The sequence below is a fragment of the Amborella trichopoda genome, chromosome 12 (genome assembly GCF_054954075.1).
Source record: "Amborella trichopoda isolate Santa Cruz 75 chromosome 12, AtrichopodaSantaCruz75HAP2 v2.0, whole genome shotgun sequence".
Taxonomy (NCBI): domain Eukaryota; kingdom Viridiplantae; phylum Streptophyta; class Magnoliopsida; order Amborellales; family Amborellaceae; genus Amborella; species Amborella trichopoda.
In genome coordinates, this window is record NC_142347.1 from 40,108,630 (window position 1) to 40,126,362 (window position 17,733).

The window sequence follows — 17,733 nt, forward strand, 5'->3', positions numbered from 1 at the left end:
ATATGAGAAAGTAGTAGCATATGCATCCAGACAGTTGAAAGGTTATGAGAAAAAATATCCAATTCATGACTTGGACTTGGCTGCAATAGTATTTGCTTTGAAAATGTGGAGGCATTATCTATATGGTAAGCAATTCGAAATATACACGGATCATAAGAGCTTGAAATATGTCTTCTCTCAGAAGGATTTAAATATACGGCAAATAAGATGGATGGATTTATTAAAAGATTATGATTGTACAATCCATTATCATTCAGGAAAAGCTAACGTTGTGGCCGACGCTCTAAGTAGAAAATCTACGGGAGTATTAGCTCATCTAATGATCCAAAAAATGAGATTGTTAGAGGAAATAGTGGATTGACATCCGGCTCCATCCATTAATAGTTTGATAAGTATGATTGCCAACATTAAAGCAGAACCGCAATTAACCCAACAGATTCGATCGGCACAAAAGAAAGACCCTCAGCTTATAACAATTGTAGAAGAGGTGAAGCTGGGAAAGAGAGAGGAATTCTCTATATGTAGTGAGGATTTGTTAAGATTCAAAGTCGAGTTTGCGTCCCGAATAATGAGAGTGTGAAGAAAGCTATCTTGGAAGAAGCACATCACTCTTGTTATACGATACATCCCGAAAGTATTAAAATGTATCAGGACTTGAAGAAAACCTGTTAGTGGAATAATATGAAAAAAGAGGTAGCACTATTTGTGTCTAAGTGCCTAACATGCCAGCAAGTAAAAGCTGAGCATCAAAAGCCCGCTGGGTTGTTGCAACATTTACCCGTGCCAAAGTGGAAGTGGGAGCACATCTCTATGGATTTTGTTTCTGGCTGCCTAGAACAAATTCAAGACATGATAGCATTTGGGTCATTGTGGACCGACTGGCCAAAGCTGCCCACTTTCTGCCGATTCGCATGACGTACACTTTGGATCGACTGGCCCAGTACATTAAGGAAATAGTGCGGTTGCATGGAGTTTCGGTCAGTATTGTTTCGAACAGGGATATTCGATTTACTTCTAAATTTTGGGCTAGGCTATGGGGATGAGACTCACCCTTAGCACCGCCTTTCACCCCCAAACTGATGGACAATTGGAAGGACCATCTAAACCTTAAAGATATACTGAGGGCCTGTATCATTGACTTTACAGGAAGCTGGGATGACCATTTACCCCTGATTGAGTTTGCTTATAATAATAGCTTCCAAGCCAGTATTCAGATGGCACCATATGAAGCCTTGTATGAAAGGAAATGCAGGTCACCTATCTGTTGGGACGAGGTTGGTGAAAGAAAGCTTTTGGGGCCAGAAATTGTCCAGGTAACCACAGATAAGATAGCATTAATTCGAGAAAGGTTCAGAACAGCTTAGAGTCGGCAAAAGAGTTATGCCGATAACCGACGGAGAGATCTTGAATTTGAGGAAGGTGATCGAGTTTTCCTAAAGATCTCACCAATAAAAGCCTTATGAGATTCGGCAAGAAAGGAAAGCTGAGCCCACGTTACATCGGACCATTTGAAATCCTGGAAAGAATCGAAGGTGTCGCGTATAGACTTGCCTTTCCACCAGAATTAGTAAACGTCTATAATGTCTTTCATGTATCATCACTACGAAAATATCAGCCCGACCCATCCTATATCTTGAAATATGAACCTTTACCGATCAAGAAGTACCTATCATTCATTGAACAGCCAATTTTGATATTGGATAGAAGGGTACAAGTCTTGCGCAAAAAGGAGATTCTTTTGGTCCATATATTATGACAATACCATTCAAGAGAGGAGTCGACTTGGGAACGAGAAGACGATATCAGAGAAAAATATCCCTATCTTTTTCAGTAATCAGGTACACAAATTTAGAAGACTAAATTTATTTAAAGGGGGAGGAATGTAACAATCCTAAACTTTCAAACAAAAAAAAAAAAAAAAACCTCTTTATAGTATGATGGTCCATATAGGCATTATGGTCCTTAGGGACCATCACTACTTTTATATCTTTTTACCCTTCACTTTTCTTATCATCTGCCATGTAATTTAGTGGACGTGGGTTGTAAACATTAGAAGCTTATTATTAATGCTATACTTCATGTATGAGGTGGAGGTCTTTTAAAGAATTTAAATAGGACGAAAGGTAAGACGTCGCCTAACAACTCCTTTCTCGCTCTCCCTCTTACAAACGCAGTGAGCACCTCTCTTTAGCCAAATTTTTTTTATCGAAAGCTGCCTCTCAAATATTATAGGTAAGTGACTTTATTGTCTTGCAGAATAATTCGTTTTTTTAAAACGAAATAATTATTTCAAACTATTATCACGAATTTTAGGCACGATAAATTTTATGCGTAAGTGACCTCATTGTCTTGAAAAATAATCTTTTTAATAAAATAGTGATATTTTATCTATGTTAGAAATTTTAAATGCTGTAAATTCTTAAAAATAAATTTATTTATTTTTCTTGACTATTGTTAGAAAATTTTAGATACTGTAAAATTATTAGAAATAAATGTGATATTTCTGCTTTTAGTAAAATGGTGAGATTTCTTTCTACTGTTTTTGACTATTTAGACATTGTAAAATTCATGCGCAAATGACTGCCTTACTATTTGAAAACTGATATTTTTGCAAATGATTATAGCATTGTCTGTGAAATGTTTATTTGTGAATTGACATCCCATAAATTGCGATAATTCCGTATTCTTGAATTTCTATAAGAGTTTTTCTATACATATTAGATTGGCAATTATGCTAGAATGTCTTTACGAACTGCTACCTTTCTAAATTTGAGCCAAAAATATTTGACTGGTTATTTTTTAAATGTTATTGAAAGTGACTGTTATTAATGGTTTCAATGAAATTCATATTAATAATTTCAGTGATATGTTGCGTACATGTTATTGCTGCTTTCGAATGTTTAAAGAGATTTAGAAATACTTTAAGTATGCAAGTGGACTCATCCGGTTCGCAAGTGAGGTATAAGTGGACCTTTCCGGTACGCCGGTAGGGATTAAGTGGACTCATCCGGTACGCCGGTGAGGTATAAGTGAACCTGCAGGGATTAACTGGACCTATCTGGGACGCCGATAGGGATTAAGTGGACCCATCAAGATATTGATGGGGTATATAAGTGACCTACTTGGGAAGCCAGTAGGATAATTTGTGAAATCCTTTGAATTATGCACTGCCGTTAAAATGTTATACGCATTTCAATTATTCGGATTATACTTAATTATGCATTTTTGAAAGTGAAACTGTTCATGCATTTCTGTTAATAGATCTCCTATTTGAAAACATTGATATCTTTTAACCACGATTATTTTTAGGATTATGATGATCACTTACTGAGTAGCCAAACTCATCAAACTATGGTAAACATTTTTTTCAAGATAAATGTGGTTTCATATTGAGTGCTCGTCAAGATCAACTTTGGAAGATATTGTAGTTGTGCTTAAACTTTCTTTTGTTACTTTGTAAGAATTCGCCATTGTAAATTTGTCGTGTCAAGAGATGTATATATGTTTTGACTGTCACATCTCAAGAATATCAGTATTGTAAATTCTTGGGGCGTGACAAAAACTCTCTAAATTTCATATCTAGATCTCTTTGAACAAGGACTTTGATCCAACAAATCATGATATAGATTTGTTAGAAGGATACAAAACGATGAATTAGAAACAAATTTTAAAAAATTGGGTAGAGAATAGAAAGAGAAGAAACAGGTAGAAAGGCGGATTGGGTTTCAAAAACATGGCGGGATAAAGAAAAAAACTAATTTTGATCTTGAGATTTCATAAATTTCGGATTTTGATAGGAAGCTTTACTTTAATAGTTAGGGTAGAACAGCAAGATGGGAACAACTTGGGACAATTTTGAGAGATTTTCATGAAGAAATGCGAGAGTCCATGTTTTCCAAAGTCTCTTTTATAAAAAGGAAAAATAATGCTCGACTCACCCAATTCTGGGGGAACTCGTGCTACCCTCAGTTTGACTCAAGCGGTTACGAGTCAAATTGGCAATTTTTGAATAACTAATTTGACAAATGAGAATTATGACAAGAAGCAGGATTTTTAAACGCAAAACTAAGTCCAGACATGCGAGGACCGAGCAGAGTGAGCTTAGTGAGTCACAATTCGGCATAACAAACCATGAGTCGGCTCAGCGAGTATGCATGAGCCCTCCCAAAATGGCATAAAAAATATAATAAATGCTTAAAAAAATTTCCAAATCTGAGGAAATAAAAAATCAGAAAATTTTATGTATATCGAAGAAGAAAAAAAAAAAAATTAAACATCAAGAGTTTTAACTTCCCAAGTGCTACACATACATTGAAAGGTCCAAATTGGAGTACATAACAATAATGACATTCATAACGGAACTCAGAATTACAAATATACATCTAAAATGATTCAATCTACATCCAATATGAACGATGGGGAGGTTCATAGTCATCCCAATCATGATCATTTACACTATCTCCAATGGTTTAGAAATGACTTCGTCAATTGGGTACTGTCACTAGTCCCTTATAACCCAAAGTCTACAAGGCTAGTCCAAACCTCATGTTGGCTCCCATCATGTTGCTCATGTCAGCTCTCACGATGCCCTTCTGTCGCCATCATTTGGTCCTCCTTCAGCCCCACCTTCCTCTTCTTCCTCTTCAATGGGCCTCAACACTCGTTTCAATACCCTCTTACTAAGAAGTGGCTCCTACACTTCCACCATCCACTTGTCAGCAGGATCCTCCAGAAAAATCTGATCCTTGATCATAAATGAATTAATAAACAAGTTGGATGAAGTAATTATGACAAAGGTAATTCTATAAGCGAAGGATAGAAAGCTACAACTTGCTAGTCTTCTCTCATATCTTTTGATACCATTGTCTTAGACAGATTTTCCTGGCTTATCAATACAGCGAGGTAGCCCTAGCCTAGACATTTGCTTGAAAATCTCTTCCAGCAAAGAAAGCCATAGTCCTAAGCGTTTCCTATGCTTGGGTTCCTCCTTGATTGCTGCCAAATGAAAATCCTAGTTTGAACATTCATGGATTAGACGACTACAATAACAAAAATATGTCACATGACTTTTCCCTTGAGCATGCACAAGTGTTTTAGTTATTTGGGAGACCAAGTACCACACCCCTCCATTTCCCAAGTACAATGAGTTTGGGGTGACTGCCCCTGTTAGTGGGAACCTTAGAGGCTTAAGGGGCCTTTGTTGGGTTTGGTGGCCTTTAAAGGCCTAGACAGCTTGTGAATATAATATTTTATAATGGAATATGCACTTCAGTGGGAGTGTGTGTGTTGATGGACCAAGGTTTGGGTAGTCTATGGCCTTGGTCATGTCTAAGACCCTTACTCATGTGTATGTGGTACAACTGAGAAGGGTTTGCAGTGGGTCATCCCTTGTTGAGGTCAGAGAGATGCCCAGGGATGATGTTTGTAAGTGAGGAGATGCCCCAAAGTTGTCTAATATTTAAATTAAACTATTTAAATATGTCAAACACCAAGGATGGGTATAGAAATTTCAAGCATATTTCCCCTGGGGATCAACTTATCTATATGGGTGGGAATCACAACACTGAAATTCTGGGTATTAAGGATTTTGTCCTTCAACTTCAAAATAGCAAAAGTATGGTCCTAAAGCAAACTCTTTATGCTCTAAATTCGCTAAGGCAGGCCACTCCACCATTTTTACTAATAATAAAGTGGAGGTGAAATATGGAGATGAATTAGTCATGGATGGCCATCTTGTAGAATGTTTCTTTTCTTTATCTCGTGTTATAATGATAACAATGATGATGTGTACATATGGAACATGAGACTAGGGCACATAATCCTAAAAGGATGGAGAGATTAAAGAGATAGGGAGTATTTAAAATTTAAATGGAGCCTTAACCAGAGTCTGTAAATCATATGTCCAAGGAAAGCTGGTTAAGAAATCCTTTGCGAAAGCTCAAAGAGCTACTAGCATATTAGAGGTTGTCCATAGAGATATTTGTGGACCTATGAATGCGGCCACTAAGGGCCGCAAGAGGTACTTTATCTCATTCATAGATGATCACTCCCATCTTGGCCACGTCTATCTATTAAGTGAAAAGTCTGAAGCCCTAGACCGATTCAAAGGGCATAAAGCTGAGGTAGAAACCCAAACAAACCAAAAAATTAAAATCCTTAGATCTGATTGGGTTGGAGAATATTCCTCACGAGTATTTAAATAATTATGTACTGAGCATGGTATTATACATCAGTATATTGTACCGTACACTCCTCAGCAAATGGGGTAACTGAGAGACGGAATAGGACCCTGATAGAAATGGTGAGAAGCATGATGGGACATGTTAAACTCTCCTTAGATTTTTAGAGAGAAGTTGTTTTGACAACAAACTATATCCTTAATCAGAATCCCACAAAAGTTGTCCCACTAACTCATAAGATTTTCACTGATCGTGCTCCATCCTTTGATCACCTCCGAGTGTGGAGATGCTTTGCCCATGTCCTAATACCCTATCAAAATAGGACAAAATTAGATCCTAAAATTGTTAAGTCCATCTTAATAGGATACCCACCACATGGTAAGGGATACCGTGTTCATAATCCTGGGTTATCCTTGAGAGTAGGGACGCTCATTTTCTTAAGAAAGAATTCTCGAGAGTCGTACCACTCTAAAACAAGCCAAATTTCATGAGATAGATAATGACACAAGTCAGACCATGGATCCCGAACCACCTCGTCCTAAGAGAAGTAACCGAATTAGGAGAAAACCTGAGTCATTCACCTACTTATGAGAATATTATGAGAGGATTAAAGAAGAATCCCTACAGGAACTCTGTTCCTACGTCCTACCAAGAAGCTATAACCTGTCATGAAATGGCACAATGAGAAAAAGCTATGATTGATGAACTTAACTCAATCAAAATAAAACAATGTTTGGGAACTAGTGAAACTACCTCCTAATAGAAAACTCATAGACTGCAAATGGATTTATAAGAAGAAATTAAATTCAGAAGGGAAGTTGGAGAAATACAAAGCCAGATTTGTTGCTAAAGGCTTTACCCCGAAACAAGGAATAGATTGTGATGAGACCTTCTCCCTTGTAGCAAAATTCCCTTACCATTAGAATCTTAATAGCATTTAGCAGCCCATTATGACTTCGAACTCCACCAAATGGATGTTAAGACGGCATTTCTAAATGGGGAGTTAGAAAAAGAAATTTCTATGCAACAACTAGAAGGCTTCATAGAAACGGAAAAGGAAAACCTAGTGTGTAAACTTAGTATGCCCCTTTATGGCCTTAAATAAGCATCAAGGCAGTAGTACATTAAGTTTTCAGGAGACCTAAGCAGACTACACATTATGATAAGACTAAAATGACAAGGATACGAAGCCCCTTGGTGGTAAACGAATACGACTCAAAAATTTAGACCCCAATGACAGTTCATTGACCTCTTTGAACCGTTTCTATTATAGAATGAATGAGAGATGACTCATTCATTAGATTAAGCCTCCCCACTCCAGCGAATACTTTAAAATAACAAACAAAAGCAACAACATGAGGCAGGAATAAAAACCACTGAGGGCGCATTCATCACATGCCTGCTATTCAAATCAATACCAAACTGCATAATTATCGAGGGATCTTTTTTACCAATTCATTCTAGCCATCAAACTTCAATGTCTCAATTAAGCGATACGATACACGTAAAAATAGAGAGCTATACGAATAGAAACTTACAGAAGGTTCCAAAAAGGCCGCAAAACCTGTTTCACCATCAATTAAAGCCAAAATGAAGGATATAACAGCAGCCGCAATCAATATTTTCACCACCAAATCATCAAATTGCTTCAATATTAATTTCCAGAAGGGTGTACCTGCATGGAAGGAGTAGATCAAGCACAAGTACAAAAGTGCACATGGAACAACTCAAACTTTCTCATTAGCAAATTACGCTCAAATCAAAACAACACTTGCCATTGATAGAACAAACAAACAGATCCCTGGAGGAGTTAACAATCAAAAGATACAAATACATTTTAGATAACGATAAGGTGGACTGTCAGTAACCAGAAAGATTAGACCAGGTTCCATGTCAATCCTAAAAGCGACGATTGACAATACAAAATATTTAAGGCTGCTTGACCTCTCAAACTAATGGCACAACCAAAATGAAGATTGTATATACTAATATAGCATACAAATGTTCAAATGATAAGCCCATGAGATAAAATCTTCCAAAGAAGGAGCACATCCAGTTTGTCTATGGAAGTCAATGATATCATCATCATCATCCAAGCCTTATCCCAATTATGTGGGGTCGGCTTATAGAAGACAAGAATATATGATTGACAAATAAGTGGAAGAGAAGTACGCAACAATGTTAATAGAACCAAACCAGCCATCAAACAAGTATCATCCAATCAGAAGTACATAACATTTCGACCAGTCAAATCCACCAAAGAGTAGTATGAGAAGCTAGACCAGTCAAAACGATAAAAAATAAAACGATCACAAAAATTATGAAGATCAAAATAAAAAATAAATCAAACAAATTGTTCAGATAATTTGATAAACATATAAAAAAGCAATCCTTGCTATAAAGCATATCAAAATATATTTAACATGATAACCCTCTACTTTTATAAATTCTTCTTACAAATTTAGTTTTCATCCTTTTAATTGCCTCAGGGGAAGGGGAGCTTACCATCTCCAACACCCCATCTCCTAATCCTATAGGATGGTCACTTGCCACTCCCATCATCTTTTCCTATTTATTAAAGGTGAATTCCTTCCCCATTTAGCACCATATACTTTGGCAATTAGAAATCTTCTGCTTCCACAACCCCCTACCTTTTTTTTATATTGGAGAGAGGTCTTCCACCATCTCAAAGCATGCCTAGTGATGGGGAAGCAAGGCCCTATCCACCCATTTTTCTTATTTCTTTATGCAGGGACAAAGATAAAAATTCCACAAAATAGAAAGAACCTTTTGGAGTAGTATCAGCCTATCAGGACTGTCGGGCTCCAAGAGAATGGTCAAACCATAGTTGTTGGGTACGAAAACGGGAACAGTTCCGGGATCGGGGGCGGGATTGGCAGATCGAAGCTATACTGAAGATACCTGTGTTCAGGATCGATGCCCGTACAGCTTCAAAGGTCGGGATCGAGGTCCATGTATGTTGGGGATCTAGCTCGTACATAGGATCGAGAATTTGTTATATAAAGGTGCGAGATCCTATACATAAGAAGCGAAGTTCCCAAGGGCATTTTTTTGAGTTTCTTAACTCAGGAGTGTATTACTAAAAGTGATCCAAAATATTATGGAGCAAGGAATAACTTTTATAGGAGCGAGCTCCATTTTCTTAGAACACGAGTTCCTCATGTAGGTAATAAGGATCTGTGGTTTAAAATGTAGCTCCAGGCGTTGTTAACCAATAACATGCAAGCTTAGTCCTTCCAAAAAATAAATAAGGAACTTTAAAACGATCCCATATTGGTGGGATCTGGATGCCATATATGGCAATGCTTGTGTTATGTTAATCTAGATCCCAATGCACTCTGGAGCGCGAACCATAAGACTAGGGAACTAGATTTTGTAATGTTCTAGAACACGAAATTAAATTGGAAGGAACTCATTCCCCTATAAGATGGAGTGAGATCCCAAAAACACTAAATTGAGTTTCAGATGAGATTCGCTCCGGGATCGAGAGAAACGAGGTTCTACAAGGGATGGCGAAGCCAGGGAGGAGATCCCGGTAACTATGGGTCAAACTGGTCAATAATTGCTCTTATGGAAGTTTCAAACATGGACAAGACTCGCAAAAGTCCCAGTACAGTGGATTGTACCAACAAGTCCAATCTTTATTTTTATTTTTTTTATTAGTAACAGTAATATTTTCAGTGTTGTAACAGTAACTCCATCGATTGAGTAAAATATGTACAATAAGCAACGCATCGGCATCAAAGAGAATAAAAGGTAACATATCAAAGGGCCAAAGCATCTGCTCCCAAAAGAGTATCACATGAAAGCCTGCATCTAGCGAGAATGTCTGCTTCCTCATTAGCCTCCTCAAAACAGGCTGAAATGACAGATGACAGGAAGATGCAGCGTTAGCGATTTCATGAATTACAACAGCAAGCCTTTAAGTGAACGGCCCCGCCCTTGTTTCCTATCCAATCACATTATGATCATCACCTTCAACAGTAATTAGCTCCACAACACATTGAGGACACCATCACAATCCTACGAGTAATGCTCTCGACCCAGGCAAAGAAGAATCGCAAAATCTGAGGTATGAAATAAGAGGAGTGTGCTCTCCACAGCATCTTGGAATAGGCACCCAATCCCTCAAGATACCAAATTTCCTAATGAACTTCCATCACATTATGATTCCAATGATCCCACACAAGGATGGGACCATCTCATGCCCAGTTGTTAGGACATCAGCATAAATGCAATAGTTCTCCAATTTGTCAAGAAGTCCACTCCTTGGAATCAAAGTATTTGACATACTCTGTTTAGGGCCCATATGGGAACCAGGCAGTCCTACTCATTTATGTCATTCATATAGCATGTTTCTAGCAAAAAGTCTTACATATCTATGTAGCATCAAGGGTCCAAATCCAAGGTACCTAGATATTTGTATATGCGTAGCATACCAGTGCCAACACAATATAACACCAATACAGACACCGGGTACTCCTAGGAAACTGGTAATATAAAATAATTTGAACATAAAATTTTACTTAAAAAATATAGATTCTGCATTATGATAAAGCATATCTAGTCATCACAGTGTCGAATACATATGATTATGTGCTATATTAGTATATATATAGGCATCTATGACCAGCCTAAAGTATGACATGTTAGTAGTATCCACATCTGTGTCATGATTTTGTGAAACACTGAATCATTTCCCCTTTTCCTAAACTATATCCATATTTGTACACCTTACATATAGATGGTGGAGTGGATATATTGTGGAACACGAAGCATTTAGGTTATTTTTGTCAAATCAATGTATAGAAAGTTGTGTGGTGTATAGCAAGTGGTGTTTTAGTGAACCAGACATGGAGGAATCTCCTTTTTAAAACAGCACTACATCACTTTTGACAATCAAAATTATAATATTAATCACCTTCATCACAGAGATATTATGGTAGCTTAGTAGCTTAAATAAGTGTTCGACACAAGGGAACGGAAGAGCACCTTTGCAGGCATGCTTGGTGGAATTACAGTCTGTCCACTTAGGGAGGTGCTTTTTACTTGTTTGACGTTGAAAGGATTATGCTTAATTCTTTCCACGAGAAGTTGCAAGAAACTTCCAAATACCAACCATTCCTAAAACATGTTCTTCCTAAAGTCTGTAGCCATAAGATTATCATACCCCATGCCTATTCTCCAGTGCCCATCCCAACATCTCATCTTCAAAATATGACAGCATTTACTAGATCCCTTCAAGTGGGATACTTCACCCATAATAAGCTTTGCATCCACTTCACAAAGCTAAATAGAACTTATTTGGCGCACTTGCAAATTACTAAAATGTCCAATACCACTCCAAGACGTTCTCCATTTCCACATTGCAATGGTATCATCAAAGCAACAAGCAATTTGGCTTTGTCTTCAAGGTTACTGTTACTTTACATCAATGTTAGCCATATGGGAATGTAACATAGACTTTGCAAACATAGGACCAGAAAACATCGCATGGATCATGGATTGTTCTAACCTCCAATCAAGTAAAAAAATTTCTACAAACATGGTCAAATACAAGTTACCTAAGTCACCTAAAGCAATGCAGGAGATTGACATGAAAGCATAGCAAATAAAGATCTTCGCAGCAAGGCAACCCAGTATAGAAATTTGCATAGTAGAGACACTGTATATCTAGCATCTAAAGAAAAACCAGAAACTAACTTATTCAAAAAAAAAAAATCAGAAACTGAATTATTGTCCAAACGGTTGACAAGTGGAGAGGTTATTGAGAATGGACAACAAAAAATAAAATACCAATACATGCATTATTTTATTGCCAAATAAAATACCAATGCATATACTATATCAAGCATCTCAATAAATGTCAAAATATACAGTTAAAGGTAATTATCAATGCCATATATTATCAAATTGACAGAGAGAGGGAATTGGGGGATGTCCTTACTTCCTTCTTGAGGCAATACTGCAGTGCGAGTTGATACATAAGCATGCCAAACAAAGAAAAAGAAAAAAAAGTGTATCAGATAACCCAAGTTCAATAAAGAAATATCTTTAGAGCTTATACTTCAATCTGTAACCTTCTGTAATACGAATTTGCAATACTGAATCATCACTTATTGCATTTTAATTCAATGCTTTCTAATCATGACCAAGAGTGATCGTGCCTCAAATGTGCATGGTACTTGGTAAAAATGAAAGTATAGTCCTAAACAATGGGTTTCATTGCGCAGTGAGGAACTCATAGTTGAAAGTGGCATATACTTTATGATCACTCTCCTTTTCATAATCTACTTCCATTTCCTCTCGCTCCCTTTTGCCTACTAAAGAACAACAAAATGAGTATAGGTCTCACAAATAGTTCTGGATATCAGAATGATCTAAGCTAACTTGAAGAATTGCAAATTTGACTGTGAGTGCCAATGAGTGGCATTGAATCCATGATATGAGCATCTATTTACGTCATATTGTATATTTTCGTGTGAATTTCCAAATATTTCCTTGCATACCACAAAATTCACTCTAAATTAGATGTATGAGCAGCAAAAAACCCTGAAATTGTTAAGAAAACCTCAACATACCATTTCTACCATAGGTTCTCGCATTCTCTGCAACCTGAACAGAACAAAAATTAACAAGTAAATTCCACCATATCAATGCTGGTCCTAAACGCTAAGACATAGCAAAGCCAAATAAATAAGAACTTAGACGATGTTTCATGAAAAGAAAAACATAAAGCTTCTACTTTCCATTACCTGCAAATCAGCGAGTCCCTTTGTTGGGTCCACTCTAAATGCTTCCAGAACCTGATCAAAATGCACAGAGATTGCATCATGAGCGATAAAGCAGCAAATTCAAGAGTCTAGTTTCCTCATAAAATAAAAGTCTCTCTCTCTCTAGAAGAGATGGACACCACGACACAAAATAAATGAAAGAAAGGTACCTCTGAAATGGATCTGGCATAAGCATCCTCCATGGCCGAGCTCGTAAGCAGAAGTGGAAATGAAACAGTAGTCGGAAAATAAATGCGGCACCATTTTTCATATATAGATTTCGTATATTTTAGACAGCAACCTGTGGGGAAAATTTCGGAGAGTATTTTTGTTTCGCCGAGGATATGCTGCTCCCGCGAGAGCATATAATCCATTTGCTCCCTCAGATTAATATCGTGCTAAGGATATTTTTAGGGCGCCAAGTTTTTGGGGATATAACATGTTGAGCGAAGCGATCAATTCAACAAGGAATTTTCTTCAAATCACATGTTCTATATACTTGAAAAAAAATCCCAATAATATACAACGACTATATAACCTTTGAGGGTATGATCTTTGTGTTTAGAACTCAAAATCTATTATTTTTTAAAAAAATAATTATTTAGTTATTCTTAATTGAATCACTTAAATAATAAAAAATCCACAATATCTCTTTTACCCGAAGGAGCTAATGTACAATATGCTCCTAACGCATCATATTTATTCTTACCTACATATCGCATTTGCATGACATTTTTTCTTGTTTTCAATATATTTCATTGTATGACACAATATATCGTGTCATTTGACAAAGATACGAGTATGATAAATATTAATTCCAACATTAATACAAAGACACGAGTATGATAAATATTAATTCCAAAATTAATATTTCAAATATGATACATTTATTAACCACTAGAAAAAAAATAAGATTTCAACGAGAATTACAAAAAGTATAACTTTCCAAAGAGAAACAACCCCATGATAAATATTAATTCCAAAATTAATATTTCAAATATGATACGTTTATTAACCACTAGAAAAAAAAATAAGATTTCAAAGAGAATTACAAAAAGTATAACTTTCCAAAGAGAAACAACCCCATAGTGTTTCGATTTGCATAACAAACCATAAACACAAGTGTCCATGTTCCACAGTGTGCTATCAACACGGTGATCATTTGAAGATAGTGCACAAGGTCCATTTATATTCATTAAATTAACAGTGTAGAATTAGTTGGGAAAAACATCGATGATAATAATGGTGATTTTAAAAAAGTATAGAATTGCATTCTATATTTCCCAATTTCACAAAAAATACAATGAAGCTCAAGTGCTAACCCTTTTGCCACAAAAAAAAAAAAAAGCCTATACTACAAATAAATAAGGTTACGAATTATATAATTCAATTAGAGAGAGTTTAGGTTAAGATACAAATAACTTTATTGGGAATATTTGATTGCACGGAAGAAAGATTCCCGACATAATAGGAATGTTTTTTTTTGGATAAGTACATTATGAGACCATTTATCTTTAGTACATGGCGGTCACAATTAATCTTGACCATTGGATGTGATATTAGATGACTGCATTTATTTCATTGACCGCGCTCAAACTACAAAAGAATTTTTCTCGAACTTTGTAACACACCAAAACTATCCGATTTCACATTAAATGGTTGTCAGTAATTGTGACCTCCTTGTATCAAAGGTAAATGGACCCATTGTAAGAATTGTGTACAATGAGACCATTTACCTTTGATACAAGGAGGTCATAATTATTTATAACCATCCAATGTGAAATTTGATAACTTGGATATGTCATAGAGTTCAAAAAAAAAAATGAAGTTTGTGTATGGTCACTAGAATAAATGCAATCATCGAATTTCACATCCAATGGTCATGATTAATTATACTTTTCCTTGTATGAAATGCACCACTTTTAGCCAGGAATAAAAGAGTGGTTATTTGGAGATAGTGTAATATCTCACGTATAATGTATAAGCCATACGATCAATACACAAGAAAAGCAAACTTGGCGGATCCAACTTGGATCCGGCCGGTCAAATTAGAACCGGACATTGGCCGATCCAGTTTTGGCTGATTTTAGTGGCCTAGTTGGGTATTTTAGGGGAAAAAAAATTAAAAATACATAAAATACCAAAAAATAAGAGATTTGTTTGTAATGTGTTTTTTAATATTTTTTATCATTTTGGCAAATATTGAAAAGCGTTAGCCATGAATGTTTATTTTCACATTTTCTCATCCTTTTTAAAAAAATTTAAAAATACTCTTAGATATAAATCGGTTTTTAAAATTATATTTTTTTCACTACTTTTTTAATTTCATTTGAATGTGATTTGTTTACCCATGCTTTACTTATACTTTTCATATTTTTTAAATTTTTTAAGCCAATTGAACCAGTGAATTTATTGTTTCCTCTGACCCGGCCCTTGGCCGGATTGATTTTTCGAACACTAAACGTGATAGGCCTCTAGGTCGCACAGTGTTTCATCGTCTCCAGGCATACGCATGACACGTATGGTATGCTTTACAATAATTAAATCCTATTCAACAGTTTAATACGATTTGATGCGTAAAAGAAGGTTAACCCACACACTTAACTTTCAATAAAAAAAACTCACGCACTTTTCAATAATTTTTACGCCATTAAACATTTAAAATGCGTAAGAGTAAACCAAGATTTAAAAGCACGGTTCTTACTCAAAAACAAAACTTTTAAAGCACGGTTCTATGACCTGGATGACCATCCAGAAAACTGGTCTGAATTGGTAGTCCGGATGGGCAATCCAGTCCAGTGAACCTGTAAAAAGAGGCAACAAAAAATAAAAAATATTAAAAAATAAAGTGGGGCCGGTTCTTTAATATAATTGGTTGGTTTTGTCAAATAATTAGTGGGTTTTCGACATTTAGGCGGAACGCGCTAGGGCTCCCAATTTAAACCGCCCAATTCTGGTCTGCCAAGTTTTAAAACCTCGAAGGAAATTCTTCAATGACGCGGCCCTCTCATGGGAAACTGACGAACGCAAATGCCGATGGGACCTCGCTGATCAAAGGCTCCAACTTTCTAACTAATATGGGAAAGGGCGTGGGTCGTGATGGTTGCACCCCCTACTTCAATGGCACATCGTGTCTTTCAATCCCATTGACAGTTTAAAAAATTTAACTATTTAAAAAATACGTAAGATGCATTCCCCACTAAACCATCAAAAAGAAAAAAATCATACACTAATTTTAATGGTATAAAATAATGTTTTTAAAAAAGCTTTATTGGTTGGGAACTCCGTGCTCTGAAACAACGAACACCGGTTCGGGTTTAAAATTTTTACTTTTCGAGCAATGATTTCATGTAACAGTTGTATCACAGTATAATACAACCACACTTCTAGAAAACTATGTTTTTTGCATTTGTATGACTCCAATTTTGAACACCCATTCTCTTTATCCTCATAATCAATCTTATCGAAAAAAAAAAAATCAATTTGCACCTTAGATATGGTCAAAATTAATACGCTCCCACAATGAATCTCGACCATCCATTCGGTGAATTTCAAGATCTAGTCCTTAACACATTCAAAACCATTGTTTTTCTTTTTTAGCATTGTTAACCTAATGATGATAACACAATATAAAAATTTTGGAAATAAAAAAAACTTTTTGAGGCCTATATCTAACCTTCTCTCACTAACATGGATGACTTATATTAATTGGGTTAGAAAAACACTTTCTGGGTGTTTTTTTTCTAAAATTTTTTTTTATAATTATTCTTTAGAATGAAAAGAGTATACATCTAAAAAATTGTGTCAAACAAATATCTCTAACATGATTTTTTAATGTGGTTACATTATATTATGATACAACCATTACATGAAATCATTGCCTTTACTTTTCTACTTTCCTCAATCACTTGTTCTCATTTATTTTTTCGGAAGAAAGATAAATCTGATATAAATTGTGGGGATTGGAACTAATAGGCGTTTGGTTTGATCATCCAGTCTGGTTTTTAGACATCTTTAAAGTATAAAAATAAATTATATAAGAAAATGGCTAAGTAGATAAAGACCAACTTGATCCAAGCATGTAGGGTACTGACCCGTGTTTAAGACCCCTATTTTTCTAGTGATCTTCACCAGTTCCCATTGATTTTTTTCTTTTCTCAATACAACAAGGATTTGGAGATCGATTACCTATAGTTCTGACCTACAAGTCTGTTTTTTAAACCCTAAAATAAACTATCGAGTATAAACAATGACTGCCACTCGCAATAAAATGCAAGAAAATAAAATTGTTATCTCAAGAATAATAAGAAAAAAAAAAAAGGTGTTAATCTACCCATAAAAGAAAAATTTTATATAAAGGGCAATCAAATTAAGGCACAACTAAAAAATTAACTAGAAGAGGTTGTTTCGATGCCCAAAAATCATCAAATCGACCATGGGCATGAGAAAAAATGAATTTCAAGTTTTAAAAATATTACAACTTATAACGCATTTTCTCTTTGTCGTTAAATTCGTTCCGCTTCGACCGAAATCTTCGGTTTTACCCCCCCTCAAGATAAACGAAAAATTAAATGCCTTGACTCCGAAATTTAACATTTAACGCTGAAATATTGTGTGTTAGGGCAAAAGAGGCATATAATGTTGACACGTATCAATTGAGAATGTCAAAAGCTTTGGTTATAATGATAAGGATTGGACTTTGTACATATAGAGACAATTTTAATGATGCACAGGTGCCTCTTTGCACGAACATAATGAAG

The 17,733-nt window shown here is 35.8% G+C and overlaps 1 protein-coding gene across 3 annotated transcripts in view; it reads right to left on the minus strand.

Annotated features, from left to right (window-relative positions):
• Positions 1 to 13,470, minus strand: part of ECA3 (endoplasmic reticulum-type calcium-transporting ATPase 3) — an 86,983-nt gene extending 73,513 nt beyond the window's left edge. For 2 of the 3 annotated variants that reach the window (XM_020675189.2, XM_006857058.4), the window contains exons 1-5: positions 13,144 to 13,470; positions 12,956 to 13,006; positions 12,782 to 12,815; positions 12,148 to 12,165; positions 7,718 to 7,854 (exon numbers count right to left, since the gene is read on the minus strand). In XM_020675189.2, coding sequence (XP_020530848.2) covers positions 7,718 to 7,854; positions 12,148 to 12,165; positions 12,782 to 12,815; positions 12,956 to 13,006; positions 13,144 to 13,347 — 444 coding nt within the window. In that variant the 5' untranslated portion in view covers positions 13,348 to 13,470. Of the gene's footprint in view, positions 1 to 4,542; positions 4,691 to 7,717; positions 7,855 to 12,147; positions 12,166 to 12,781; positions 12,816 to 12,955; positions 13,007 to 13,143 lie in introns of those variants that run through there. The other variant, XM_088853776.1, reaches the window with a different exon arrangement.
• Between the last annotated feature and the right edge of the window lie 4,263 nt (positions 13,471 to 17,733).